The 14,165-nt window shown below is 44.1% G+C and overlaps 1 protein-coding gene across 1 annotated transcript in view; it reads left to right on the forward strand.

Moving 5' to 3' along the window:
• Positions 1 to 14,165, forward strand: part of LOC104837973 (probable glutamate receptor) — a 14,928-nt gene continuing 763 nt past the window's right edge. The window contains exons 1-10 of the mRNA XM_010577477.1: positions 1 to 85; positions 2,256 to 2,363; positions 5,456 to 5,487; positions 7,948 to 8,007; positions 8,479 to 8,658; positions 9,548 to 9,774; positions 10,620 to 10,717; positions 11,257 to 11,474; positions 12,737 to 12,962; positions 13,592 to 13,839. Of these exons, the coding sequence (XP_010575779.1) occupies positions 2,291 to 2,363; positions 5,456 to 5,487; positions 7,948 to 8,007; positions 8,479 to 8,658; positions 9,548 to 9,774; positions 10,620 to 10,717; positions 11,257 to 11,474; positions 12,737 to 12,962; positions 13,592 to 13,839 (1,362 nt within the window). The 5' untranslated portion in view covers positions 1 to 85; positions 2,256 to 2,290. The remainder of the gene's footprint in view (positions 86 to 2,255; positions 2,364 to 5,455; positions 5,488 to 7,947; positions 8,008 to 8,478; positions 8,659 to 9,547; positions 9,775 to 10,619; positions 10,718 to 11,256; positions 11,475 to 12,736; positions 12,963 to 13,591; positions 13,840 to 14,165) is intronic.

Consider the following 14,165-nt stretch of genomic DNA (forward strand, 5'->3'; position numbering starts at 1 on the left):
GCAGTTTCATTGTGCCTGCTCATCGCGTTGCTTCTGCTAGTACCCAGTCAAACAAACGGAACTAGGAGAGGCTAAAGGAATCGCTGTAAGTGAGATACTGCCTTCAGTCACTGCTGTTCTTGTTCTAGATGACAAGGATCAAAGCCTGTGTGCAACAGGCTGTCTCCTTCCTAGCTGATGGTTGTTCATCTTTGCTGCTGCTGTTTTAATACTGATGCCTTCCTTCAGCACAGCGTACAGAAGACTGGTTGAGGAGTGATGTTGTCGTCTTTGTTTACATTTTGAAAGACCGAAAACCTTCTGAGGAGTGAGAGCTGATTCTGGCAAAGTAACTTTTAAAATCCTTAGTTTGTTTTGCTGTAAAGCCAGCATGAGAAAACTTTGTAGTACCTCCTCAGGTAGATGGTGAATGGCTATCGCAACGATTAATTTAAGCTGTATCTAAGGAACTCTTTACACACTGGGAGGCACTAATCCCCTCTGCCCTCCCATTATTCTCTCTCTAACTGATTCCATTTGTCCTTAAATGACTCTAGTACTAAATTGGAGCTAGGGAACTGGATTAGCCTTTGCAAAAATTCTTTTTGCACATATTTACACTCTCTTTGTTCTTCTAGACAGTCAGCAGCCAGTGTGTTAACAACTCTTTCTTTTCAAGGTGATGCAAGCAATGTATTACCAGCTCTTATTAGCTTTTTTTGAAGGAGGCCACTTGAAATAAAGATCATTTTGTAGTAGGTACCGAATTGTAAGGAAAAAGTAGCAGTAATTTGACGGGTTAAATCTTTCAGGAAAAACGTAGTTCCTCATTGGCTCAACCTGAAGACTGCTGGTACTTTTCCTTTATGTGCCCTGGTGGATGATTTAGCTGTCCAGTTCATGTGCTGCTGTGGCAACAGCTAACAGTAGCTACCACTTTGTCTACATTCTACAATTACTTTTTTAGAAAATGTAGGCTGATGCATAACTCAAATGTCAGTCCTCTCCTTTCGTCCTTTCACAAGGATCAAAGTATTCCCCTTTTGAATTTTTTTTTCAACAACAACAACAAAATTAACCCAGAAAGAATCTTCTGTGTAAATTTTATTCACTGTTCTGAGAAAATGAGTGAGGGGAAACCACTGAGCTGTAATGTCAAGAGTTTTCACAGGAGTGCAGATTTGGGGAAAATTTCATAAAACTTGATAAGCTAAGGTTAACTGAAGCCAGTGTTTTCTGAGCATCAATCAGAAGCAATTAACACCATATGTAGGATTTTTTTGCCTACATAGTCTCCTAGATGGTAAGTTTTCTTTGGCATTTTTAATACAGTTTTTATAGCTTCTGGGCTAATGGTGTCCTGAACCGTGTTTGAGACTATGATGACAAATACAATCAAAACTATTGCAGCAGCCTGAGACTTAATATAACCTGGCATTGTTTGTTTTTCATAGTTCTGTTGCTGTTTTACAATGAAAAATGTACAATTATTTCAAGCCATGCAGAAATTTCGTTGCAGAGTTTGAAATGAAAAAAGTTACTAAATATGCTGGGTTTTACCCTCTTCCCCCCTACCCCTTTTGCCTTGTTCAGTTAAGAGTAGGAGGTTGAAACAAAAGAGGGCTTCAGAAACAGTTTCTCATATCTCTTGATGCAAGGTGAAACAGCTTTGTTTCAGATCATTTTAGTGCAAGTGAAATAAACACCCTTCTTTTCTGCAACCCAAATGAAAAGTGAAATTAAGGTTTTGCTTTTAAGCCCCCCAAATGAGAACCTCCTGGAGGAGGTTGGTTTATTAGTGCCTCAGCTGGCTACCAAAATTTCTTTAATAGCACCTTCCCATTTCTCAGAGCGTAAGGACCTAGTACTCAGGAGCAGTCTGCTTCAGTTCTTTCCTTTCTCTGGGAACCCATGAGTGTGTGCCCCTTGTTACTGCACATACCTACAGCTGCCTCTCTCCAGAGCCGGCACACTGATCGTGGCACAGCTCTCCTTCCTTTGTGGAGAGCTGACTGCAAGAGAAACAGTGCAACAACCAGTGGATACCTCCACTGGATAGGTTGGATACTTCCTTTTCGCTGCAGCAAACTGTTCACCAAAACCTTTTCCTTAGTATTTGTTATGGCTGGTCTCAGAAGGGACCATGTTTTCACCTGGAGACCTTTGAATTGGGACTCTTCAGAATGAGGTGCAGAAAACCCAGGACATGCTGATTTTAACACAGCAATGAGGAACTGTACAACCAGCTTTAACTACTTGCCTTTCATCTCTAGCAGGAAGTTTCCTTTAGACAGTAGATCTTTCTGCCCCCATGGATAAAGGTCTTCACTTCATGTTCTGCGTGATTGCAACCATGCTGCTCCTGAGAGAATCAAGTCAGACAGGTGAGAAAAATGATCTGAAAATGCTGGCTGCATCCAAATCTGGTTTTGTTCTTCTTTACAGAGTGTTAATTCTCTCAGTCTTTAACTGCTAGTGCTTACAGGATTTTGCCTTAATCTAAGACTTTTCTTGTAAATTGGTTATTAAGACACCACCAAGGCCCACCTAGTTAACAGCTTGTGATTGTGACTTTATGATGAGTGCTGTTATTAAGTGGTTTTGCTGCTATAGTTGTAAATCAGGTGACAGAGATCAGGGAAAATAAGAAAGCCTAGAAAAAGGGTGGTTAGGTGTCCTGGAACACCATTATTGTGGTTAAAGCTGCACTCTTTTGAGTCTATGGTCCCTTGAATTGCAGCAAGATACGCTGATTAACTTGTTCTTCTGTGAGTAATATTTTCCATGTTACTTGTTTAGCCCCTCTGCTCGTGGCGTGTTTTGGGAAGAAGGGATTTAGTGCATTGAACTTGTCAGCTCTGTGAGCATCCAGACTTTGTAGCCAAATGGTAACGCTACGTTCCCCCTGAAGTTCCTAAGGGACAGTAGCAGGAGCCTGCTGGGGACTTGTGCACAGCGATCAGCCAGTTGGATCACGCTTTGCTCTTGGTGTGAGGAGCTGGGAAGCTTGCTTTTGCAACTGAACAACAAATGCTGTTGTTTCAATCTTATTGTGGCTTTTTGGTGTTCTATACCTGGAGTCCAGACTCAGGCTAAGGAGTAGCTTGACCTTGCAAAATTACTGGGAGATAAAAATTGGTTCAGAGGGTTGGGAGAGCAACTTCACTTCTTCTGCTGTATCTCCTGTCCATCTCGCACACCCATCTCCTGTCTACCCAGAACTGGTAACTGCATAGCTATGGTAGCAGCAGTTCACCTCAGATTACAGATACTTCAGCCGTTTGCTTTTGTAATGATGGTCAAATTCTCATACTGAGAATTCCCTCATCCTGAATGTCCCAGCGTACTCCAAAACTGTAATCCACCTGACCCATCACCTCTTATTTTAGTTCAGCTCTCCCTCCTGCTCACAAGCTGCAAAAGGGGAAATGCTGGCAAAGGACGCAACGGTGAGGGTACTAGCCTAGAGAGGGAGGATGGGGTAGAAAATTGGGGTGAGGTTGGCCAGTTCTTCAGAGTGCTACAAGCTTTTTCACAAGAAGTTAAGCAGGGAGCCATCTCCCCTTAGAAGGCTGGGTATGCTCAGAGTAGAAGGGGTAAGGACAAGGCTGATTTTTGCAGCCACAGTCATTTCCTGCAACCACCGGCCTGTGGGGAATGGGAGTGGAGGGATGAGCCTCTTTTCTTTGTCTTACGTTTTTGTAGACTCTCACAGAGAATTCTCACAATGAGGACTTGGCTTCTGAGCAGTGTCACTGCAATGAACTTTGAGTTAGTGCTGCAACTTGATTACTGATGGTCCTTTCAGGAGTTCCTACAATGGGGCTTTGAACAGCTGCATCCAGAGCCACTGTAGGGGAGCTGAAGCCCTCAGTACAGACTGTTTTCTTCCAAGAAACCCTAGCAGGTCTTCAAAAAGGACCCTCAAAAAGCTTTTACTGGCTTTAATGAGCTTCTAAAGGGAGACAAGAGAACTCCTTTGTGAAGATTTCCAGCTCCCATGGAGAACTATAGTGGAGAGGGAAAAAACAGGTTTTGTTTTACAATAATGTAGAATTCAGCACAAGGCCAGAAAATGCAAAACCAAAGAACGAATAACACATAATGAATGAATATGTTGTTATATTTCATGAAAAACTCACAGCTTTTGCTTGAAAGAGTGAAAACACCCTAGATTTTTTGTTTTCTCTTGAGGGATTTTTGGCTTTTGTGCTGTGAATTCTTTGATTCCAAGGAGCAATGCTTTGCACATTCCAGAACAAACATCCTGGGCAATTAATGAGTCACATATTGACACAATTGTGGTTTTAATTCTGCATCTCAGTCATTGTAGTTTAGCTCTCTTGCAGCTGGGGTGGGATTGAGGTATTCTCCTGAGTATTATGAACAGGGAAGCTGTGGGTCAAATAATTTAACAGGTCTTGTTAAAAGTCACACAGCAGAGCACAGAGTAGAACCCAGAAGAACGACTAACCTCAATAATAGTACTTTTATGGGTGGGTCTTGGTGTTTTTACCAAAGAGGGGAGTATCTTTACCTTGGTTTTACAAATGGGAAACCGAGGCACAGGAAGGAGAAGTAATCCAGAAAAGGTCAATAGCAGATTTGACAATTTGACATTTCATGTTTATGCCAGTGCTGTCTACAGGGTTGCACTGGCTCTCATCACACTTGAACTCTTTCTCAATTCTTTGTCAATTTTATGTACTTTCCTTACTCTCTATTCCTTGATGGGATACAGAGAACAGGCAACACAAGACAGGCTTCCTGGTCCCTCTTTCTTTAGCGCTGCCACTGTTGGTTCCTGGTTTTGGTCATGGCCCTTTTGGAGGTTTTAATCTTCACAGGAATGAAAAGTCAGGGTACTTATAATTTGAGGGGGGAACGGAGCAGGACGTGGTGGAGAAAGGTTTCTACCCCAGTGGTTGCAACCCCTTTGGCTGCTTTGACAGTAGGAACCTATCATTAGTAGGGGAAGGGAAGAAGAAGAAGAAAACCTACTGTCTTGGAACTTAATAGTGATGAACTTTTGGTTGTTTACAAGGCTTTTCCTTAGGGATATAGACAAGGTTTTGCAGGAGTTAGGGGGGAAATCTTAGTTGTGTGAAGCAGCAGGAGAGCTGGCTTTTCACCTTGTCAGGGAGGGCAATAAGGAAATAAGGTAATTGATTCTGCAGAGTCCATTCGTCAATGTGCGAGTGACAGCCGTAATCATTAGGTTACAATTAGAACGTTCTGCAGCCTGAATTTAGTGGTGTCTACTTCTGCTTCTGTTTGTTTCACTATTACTGTGCTGTGAATAAGGAAACAAACTTGACAAAAGCGCTGCAAGTCGACTGCACTATGAGCTTGTGAGTCAAGGATAATGATTTTGTTTATTTAAGTGCAATATGAAATGAGGGTATGAAACTTCACTTTTAAGGAGCTGTAAATATAAGCCCTGCAAGAAGTTGATTTTGTTGTTGTGTTTTTTCAGGAGCTACGAGGAATGATGGTGCTGTGAGTAAGGTATGTTTAAGTTCATTGATGCAGAGCTACTAACGAAGGCATATGTGTAAAAGGACTTACATTCTAAATGCAGAAATAGATGTGATCATAGTGTGCAATGCTTTTAATCTGTGAAGAGTTATTATTTTAAATGTACTTTTCATGGCTAGTGATGGCCATACCTAAGTCTGTGTGTCTATGCTTTTTTTTACTCAGTCTTTTGCCCAGAATTCAAAATTCAGTCATGCCTCAAGGAAGAACCTGCATATAGCCCTGTCTTCATGGCTTATAGAGTTTAAACCTCAGACTTATTGTGTCACTTATGACTTTTATAAACTTAAAAAATTCAGACACGTACGGACATGCAGAGATATCTTTATTAGTTCTTAGGATGTGTGTTTTATTTCCAAAAGCTTGCACTTAACACAAAAAGGGTCTGTGTGGGACATAATTCCTCAGGCTTTAGAAGAAAGATGGCAAATGCCACATAAAATCTAACCTGCTAGAACACGTATATATTCACATAATGCAGTATTTGTCATACAGGCTTCCCAGTCAAAAACGATGGGAAAGTTGGTTATAGTAACATTGGGAAATGAAATTAATTGTCCAAATGGCATAAGTAGAGACAGAACTTGTATCATGTGAATCTCAGCTCATTTCTCAAATCTCAAAGCATGCTGGATGCCTGTCATGTGCCTAAAAGAGAGTTTTTGGGAAAGTCATGGAATTTCAATCAGCTTCAATTGGCATAAATGTCCAATTGTTGATTCCAGCATTGAGAAATAAACACAAGCAAACAAAAAAAAAACCCAGAAAACCACAATTCCTCTCTTGTCCTCCCCTCTTCCTGGTCTCCAGTCCCCTCGTTGCACGCATTTTATACTCAGTCCCTTTGGTGAGGCAACAAGGTCGCACAGGAGATTGGGCTCTATATTGTGTGGTTCCTACTCAATTGCTCCTGCGCAGGTTCTTCCACTGACTGCTGCCCTGTTACAGTTGTACCTCCTCCTGCATCTCCTCTCTGTCCCTCCTTGGGGCAGCTCTTGCGCTCCTGCTCTCGCTTGGGGCGGCTCTTCTTCTTTGGCCTTTCTTCCACTCTACCGTCCCTCCTGCTCTGGTAGCTTTCTTATTTCTCCTTTGACCCTGTTTGGGCAACTTTCCTGCCCTGATATTGTCTTCAGTGTCTCTTCCTGCTCTAGCATTGTCTCTCATCCAGCAGTTACCACCCTTTTTTATGGTGCCTATGCAAAAAACGTCTTTAACCTTGTCTGATTCATTCAGGTTTGGTGCACTGTGGGTCTGTTTTGTTCATTTCTAAGCCAGCTTGAAATGGCCGTGTCCAGCACTGGGCAGTTTGTGACCTCTTGCAGACGTCACCCCTGTGCTGCCCCTACCCACCCTCCTGCTACTGAAACCCTGCAACTTTTGCCCAATAAAATACTTTTCTGGTATATTTACAAAAGTTGTAGTGTGTTGTTGAGATTATTTTTTTTAAGAACCACTTCGACCTTCAATAACTAGTGGGTGAAGCTGAGTAAGAGGGATAGGCCAGGATTTTTTGTTTTATTCATCCTCTTGTTCAGTAGGCATAAATATTTTAAACAGAACTGAAAAGCAATGTGACTTTTTTGCTTTTGTCTAAGAGCAAATTGTAGCTTATCTGGCAATAACAACATTCCTTCCAGAACACTCTGCATTAGGTAACTTCTGATCAGTGCTTCAAAGACAAAGCTCATCCCTCAAATCCTTCCTTTGCAATTGAAAGAAGATCATTCTGCTCCCGGAATAAATGGAGCTTCGTTTGCAGATCTTGTACTGCATATGTCCATACATATATATACACAGATACACACACACCCATGTTCTCTCACTCTGTCTAGAAACATCACTGTGTAATTTTAGAATAAAGGGATACGTTTAAGACCAACAAATCTTACAGAATTAGACTGCTTTACCGGCAAAAGCTGGAATTGTTCCAAAGTAGTACTGATCAGAAATCACCTCGAGTTGTGTGACTCTGTAAGGCTGGAAGATGTACTCTTGAATTCAGCGTTCTGTGCAGAAGTGAATCCATGTTTCCTCTCCTCTTCCTCTTGGGTTTCCTACTCTTCTGTGTCTCCTGGAATTGCTCTCTAATAAGACCTTAATTGGCTGCTAATTGTTTTGTCTGCAACATGAATTGATCTCTTTGGAAGACTGTATGCACTGAGTATCTGAAGAATTGTAACAGCATTTAAAGTGATTTTTATTTGGACAGAGTATGCCGGCAACATGCAATAAAGTGAAATGCTTTTATTACTGTTAGAGAACAATGGTGGTGAGATTGCTGCATCTTACAGGGGCAGATTTATAGCTGGTTTAACACGTGCACAAACCCCCCCGACATCCACCCCAAGTTCAAATGTAAGCCCTAGCTAAGTGGGGCCATGTATGGGACTTTCAAATCCAATTATTTCTTCTTCATTTTTTGATTTGCAGGGCATTGACTCAAGGGGACCAGAAGAGGGGCTTCCAACTTTGACTGTCACAACAATCCTGGTAAGGCAGTGACACAACACTGATAGCGGCAGGGAGATAGCTGGAATTACACTTTGCCTTTTTTTCCACCCGTATATTTGCAGGTGGTTTTTTGGGCTGTCTTTGACACCGATATCCCTGTTCATCACAGAGAGTGTTTTTGGAGCACTGGCTCAGTGGTGTAGAGGTGCAAGCTGTCTGGAGTTTGCAATGGGAGGGTTTGAGGGCTACCAAAGTCAGCCCACAAAATGGACTGGGCATACACTTCTATAAATCACTGCTCTGTCAAGACTGCCCTGCTGAAGCTGTAGTCTATGACTAGTGGTGGCACATGACTGCAGTGAATGTCTCTCAGGTTTGGAAATGTTGTCCCCCTGATAATGTGGGTACAGGTCTTTGAGGAGGGTTTGCCAAAAAAACGGTTTAATTCACAGTCAGTTGCACTGCAGACTGTGGGAGCGTGTAATTGTGTATTTTTCCCTCAATATGCAGGAAGATCCTTATGTCATGGTGAGAAGTGCAGAACTGGAGGGATACTGCATTGATTTGCTGAAAGCACTTGCTGCAATGCTTCACTTCAGCTACAAGGTGAAGGTGGTGAGCGATGGGCAGTATGGTGCCATCTCTTCCAATGGGAACTGGACAGGGATGGTTGGTGAAATTTTGAGACAGGTAATTTTCAATTTATTTTTGACAAACTGCAGCTCTAGAAGGAAAGAACGGTGCTAGCAGCTCTCAGGCTTCGTTAGGATTTGCTCAGGGACTGCGCAACTTGGAGTCATCCTGCCTGTTGTGTAGAACTAATGAATAGCGAGACTTGTAGTTGGTTTTGGCCTACAAATATGGAAACTAAGGAACAAGGAGACAATGGCCACAGCAGGAAATCATTGTTACAACAAGGCGCTCCTGGTGCAGTGCTTGTGTTGTCTCAGAGGTTACCCAGTGTTTCTTTGTAGTCTTAGAGACTGTACAGGCATCTTAGCTCACTAATGAAACAAAGATAATGGCTTTAAGGAAAACTTACCTTGAACTTAACCACTAGGTGAAACTTGTCTCTTTCAGAATGGTAACCCCTTAGACTCTTCAAGGAGATGCCTGAATGCACATCTTACCCCATCAGGTGCCATTCCCTATGGCTAGCGTTCTGTCATCTCTTGGTAACATTTGAACTAAACCTTCTTTGCTCCTCTGAAGTCAGTCATATGTCCAGCTGTCAGTCATGTAGCTGCTGCAGCCAGAAACAGAAAGGAACATACCTTCTGGTTTTGGTAAACAAACCCAATGTGGTTCATGGTGCACAGCCTCAGCTTGTGTGTGTGTGTTGCTGTAGTAGGAAACCAGAAGCCCCAGATACCAACCAGCACCCCATTAAGAACAATGCAAAATGGAAAACTGTCCTATTTCTTGGAGCTCACAGTCTAAGATGATAGCTGTCTGTTCACACAGAGAAGGGATTTGATATGCAGATATGTGCCCACTCAGCCTGGGAAGCATTCTATTTGAGTGACAGAAATCTTCAGGTAGGTTGGATGGTTGATTATTTTTTATCTCCATCTTAAAGGAAGCAGACATTGCAGTGGCTCCATTGACAGTCACGTCAGCAAGGGAAGAGGTCATCTCCTTCACTACGCCATTCCTGCAGACCGGGATTGGAATCTTGCTTCGAAAAGACACTGCCTCTCAGGAGATGTCTTTCTTCCACTTCCTGGCTCCTTTCAGTAAAGAGACCTGGACTGGCCTTTTATTTGCTTATGTGCTGACGTGCTTCTGCCTCTTTCTTGTTGCCAGGTATAAATGAATTTGTTTCACAGATTTTGTTCAAGTCAGATCTCAGTTTTAAAGGAAGTACCAGGGAGCATTTTGCTTTGAAGAACCTTCTGTACAGGTCCAGAACCAGGGCTAATAAAGCTTAAGTCATGTCAGACTAAGACAGCATTGAGAGCAGGATCTCCCCACGAAAAGCACCATATCTCTTTATGCGGATTACCTAGGGTTGCTAAAAGGACTGTGTGTTTGTACTTCAGCTCTTCTTTCTCACTTTTATCAGAGTTTGTTTTGAACTATGACCATGTTCTGTCATGCAAGTCTCTCTCCTGGTGTGCTTTTATGCACTGTATCCTGCACTGACTTGTGGAAGAGATTCTCTCTGCCACCCCTCCACTCCCTTCCCAGGAGATTCAGCTTTCTCCCCCTTTCTCAACTAGGCTGCACTAATGCTCTCTGCAGCTGCAGTCTTGAACAGAAGCTCTATTGCTCCTTTTCTATTTTTATGCACAATCTTTATAGGTAAGGATTTGCTCCAAGGAGCAGCCTTCAGTCTGATAGTATGGAACAGAGCCAATATCGCCAGTCAGGTGTGCCAGGGAGACTAGATCATGCAGTGGCTCAGGAAGAAAGTGTCTGGCAAACCTGTGACTGGACCCCCTGAGCCATCACTGTTGCAAACTGCTTGAGGCATTGAGCAGGAGTACTTTCCTCTGCACTGGTTAAACTGGAACTCGGGTGAAGGAGAAGCTGCCATGGAAAGGAAAGGGCATTTCCAGGCTATCTGCACGGCTGCAGTCACACTGCAGGATTGTTTATAATCCCCCCCCCCCCCAAATGTCTGGTTTTATCCTGTCATTTTCCCACAGACTGAGCCCCTGTGAATGGAACGAGCCAAAGAATGAAGAGAACCACTTTACCTTCTTGAACAGCCTCTGGTTTGGAGCAGGAGCACTTGCCCTGCAAGGTGAGCTGGGAGGACTGCAACAAAGCAGCCCTGGGAGCAGTATGGTTTTTTAAGCTGATTGTATATCCACCTCTCATCTGTCTGTAACACTGGTGTGCTATCCTGTTGGGGGAAAAGATGTTCCAATAGGGACACCTGGCAGCACTAAAACTGCCCATTTGTGGAGTTTTGACTGCAGACTTGTTGGAAGTGTACAGATGGCTGGCTTCATTTGAGGAATGTATATTTTCTGCTGTAACAATAGCTCTAGGGAACGTCAAGCTAACCATCGCACTGGTGCTTTGTAGAGTGGAGTTGTTTGATGTTGCTTTTGGGTACTGACATTGCTTCAACTCTGCATTACATGCAGTGCTGATGCAGTTCAAACCAGCCACAGTAGGTTTTTTCAGGCTCATGCATGAAGTAGCTGCAGGGCAAGTTTTGCAGTTTGGCCTTTATTTAGAGGGAAGTCTAAGTTAGGCTCATGGATCTAAAGTTCTTTGCTCTCTCTCACCGTACATCACCTCCCATACGTTTTATCGGCTCCTCTGGTCGTGCAGGTGTCACCCCTCGGCCCAAAGCGCTCTCTGTGCGGGTCATCGCTGCTGTCTGGTGGCTGTTCACCATCGCCTTGCTGGCTGCCTACATCGCCAACTTCACCGCTCTGCTGAGCTCTGGCAGCGAGCAGCTTCCAATCCAGACTTTTGAAGATCTTGTGAAGCAAAGAAAGCTTGAGTTTGGGACTCTGGACGGCTCCTCTACTTTCTACTTCTTCAAGGTGCAGAGAATGTCATTGTGCACATACACACGTGCCGTAGAACTGCTAAGCTGGGGCCAAGTTGTCCAGCTCGTGCCTATAGGTCCTTTTACCACTTTCATCACTGTAGACTCCATCAGTTTTCCTGTAATACTTCAAATAATGTGATTGGTATCTGTTGTTTTGTTCACCTCTTCTTCCACCTTTTCTCAGAGAGAAAAGCATGTGGAGAACTGTATATTTATAGTGTATTGTCTTTTAAGAAAGCAGTGCTAGTCTTCAGGGGTTATCCTTGTGTACCTTGAACACAAGGACTGATGTAGGTAATTTCTGGATACGTTAACTGGATGCCTGCAGAGGTTGTTTGGGGGGTGGGAAATATTTAATCACAAAATCATAGAATCATTTAAGTTGGAAAAAGCCTTTAAGATCATCAAGTCCAGCTGTTAACCTAGCACTGCCAAGTCCACCTCTAAACCATGTCCCTAAGCGCCACATCTATATGTCTCTTAAATCCCTCCAGGGATGGTGACTCCACCACTTCCCTGGGTAGCCTGTTCCAATGCTTGACAACCCTTTTGGTAAAGAAATTTTTCTAATATCCAATCTAAACCTCCCCTGGTGCAACTTGAGGCCATTTCCTCTTGTTCTATCACTAGTTACTTGATAGAAGACACCAGTACCCACCTCACTACAACCTCCTTTCAGTTGTAGAGAGCGATGAGGGCTCTCCTCAGCCTCCTTTTCTCCAAACTAAACAACCCCAGTTCCCTCAGCCGCTCCTCATAAGACTTGTGCTCCAGGCCCCTCACCAGCTTCGCTGCCCTTCTCTGGACACGGTCCAGCACCTCCGTGTCTTTCCTGTATTGAGGGGCCCAAAACTGAACACAGCACTCGAGGTGCGGCCTCACCAGTGCTAAATACAGGGGAACAGTCACTTCCCTGCTCCTTCTGGCCATGCTATTTCTGATGCAGGCCAGGATGCCGTTGGCCTTCTTGGCCACCTGGGCACACTGCTGGCTCATATTCAGCCGGCTGTTGACCAGCACTGCCAGGTTTTCCTCCAGGCAGTTTTCCAGCCACTCTTCCCCAAGCCTGTAGCGCTGCATGGGGTTGTTGTGACCCAAGTGCAGGACCCGGCACTTGGCCTTGTTGAGCTCAAAGGGCAATGGTTTAAGTACTCTTATTCTCCAAATTGTTTTGCAACCACTGCACATCTATGCAGATTTTTTTTAGATGATTGTTTTACACTTCAGTTTGACACTTGGATTTTTGGGCCGCAGAACTCCAAGAATCCTATCCATCAGATGATCTATGAATATATGGACAAGAGACGAGATCGCGTTTTAGTCAAAACCTACCAGGAAGCAGTTCAACGTGTGATGGAATCAAACTATGCCTTCATTGGTGAATCAATCTCTCAAGACCTTGCAGCTGCCAGGCACTGCAATTTGATCAGGGCCCCTGAAGTTATCGGAGCCAGAGGATTTGGCATTGCCACTACCCAGGGTTAGTCACTGTGCACCGCTTCTGTCCCACTTCTCCACTTGGATTTCATGGGTCTGAAGTAGCAGACTGACAGAGCAAAAAGCCTGGCATAGCCGAGTCCTGAAACTTGCACGCATTTTCTGCATTAGCACTAATAATCTAGTATGGACAAATTGGCAACCCTGCTATGCTACGTTTTCATTCTGTAGATGAATTACCACTAGCACTCACTGACTCTTACTTTGAACTGTAATATGCAAAAAATTCCAACTCTCAGGGGTGTCACTGGTTCCTGTGGGGTTTTTTGGTTTTGCCTTGGTCCCAGTAATGCAGAGCTCCTAATGTAGTTAACAGGGCAGGCAGTTTGTTCTCTTGCAGAGCACGACTGCTTGTCTTTCTCAAAGTACCTTCACGGTGTCGTTACACTGCAAGTATTATCATATCTCTGTGGACAGGGCAGGAATGGTTGTTACCAAAGAAAAGCACTTGGCTTAGTCTGTTGCATTCTGTTTGCAGAATGACCATCTGAAAGTTGGGAAGCAGCACCCAGCTAAGCCCGTGTGGTAGTATAGCAGCGGATTGCTTAAAAATGTTATAGTGGCTGTGATCTCTCCCATGCTCTTCTCTCTCTTTCATTCTACTGCTGCCAGCATCCCTGTGGACTAAGAAGCTCTCCATTGCTGTCCTCAAACTGCGCGAATCGGGCGATCTCGACTATTTGCGCAACAAGTGGTGGGAGACCAGCTGCCTTCACAAAAGTAGGGACAGATGGAGTCCGCTGCAGCCCCAGGCTCTGGGTGGGCTCTTTCTTACTCTTGCCATTGGCCTGGCACTGGGAGTGATTGCAGCTGTGGTGGAGCTCTCAAATAAGAGCAGACATGCCGCTGGACATGTAAAGGTAGGTGATGGTTATCATCTCCCGTCCTACCTCCTTGCAACCCTTGTGTTTAGCACGGACAGGCGAGGCACCAGTGCTCCACTGTGCACAGCGCTGGATTTCCATGCTGATCTTGCTTCTTCTAAGGAAAGCAATGCAGTGGGGTGAGGGGGAAGGGGGAAGACATGCTACGTATTTACTCTTCAAAGCACTGAAATTTCATCGCTTGGGCTGTGTGATAGTTTTGCAGCCTGAACAGGGTAACAATAATAAAATTTTTTAAACACCCCCCCCCCCACCCCCCCCACCACAAACCAACAAAACACACACAAACCCAACACAACCAA

Source organism: Haliaeetus leucocephalus, unplaced genomic scaffold, assembly GCF_000737465.1.
Source record: "Haliaeetus leucocephalus isolate CR32 unplaced genomic scaffold, Haliaeetus_leucocephalus-4.0 Scaffold556, whole genome shotgun sequence".
Taxonomy (NCBI): Eukaryota; Metazoa; Chordata; class Aves; order Accipitriformes; family Accipitridae; genus Haliaeetus; species Haliaeetus leucocephalus.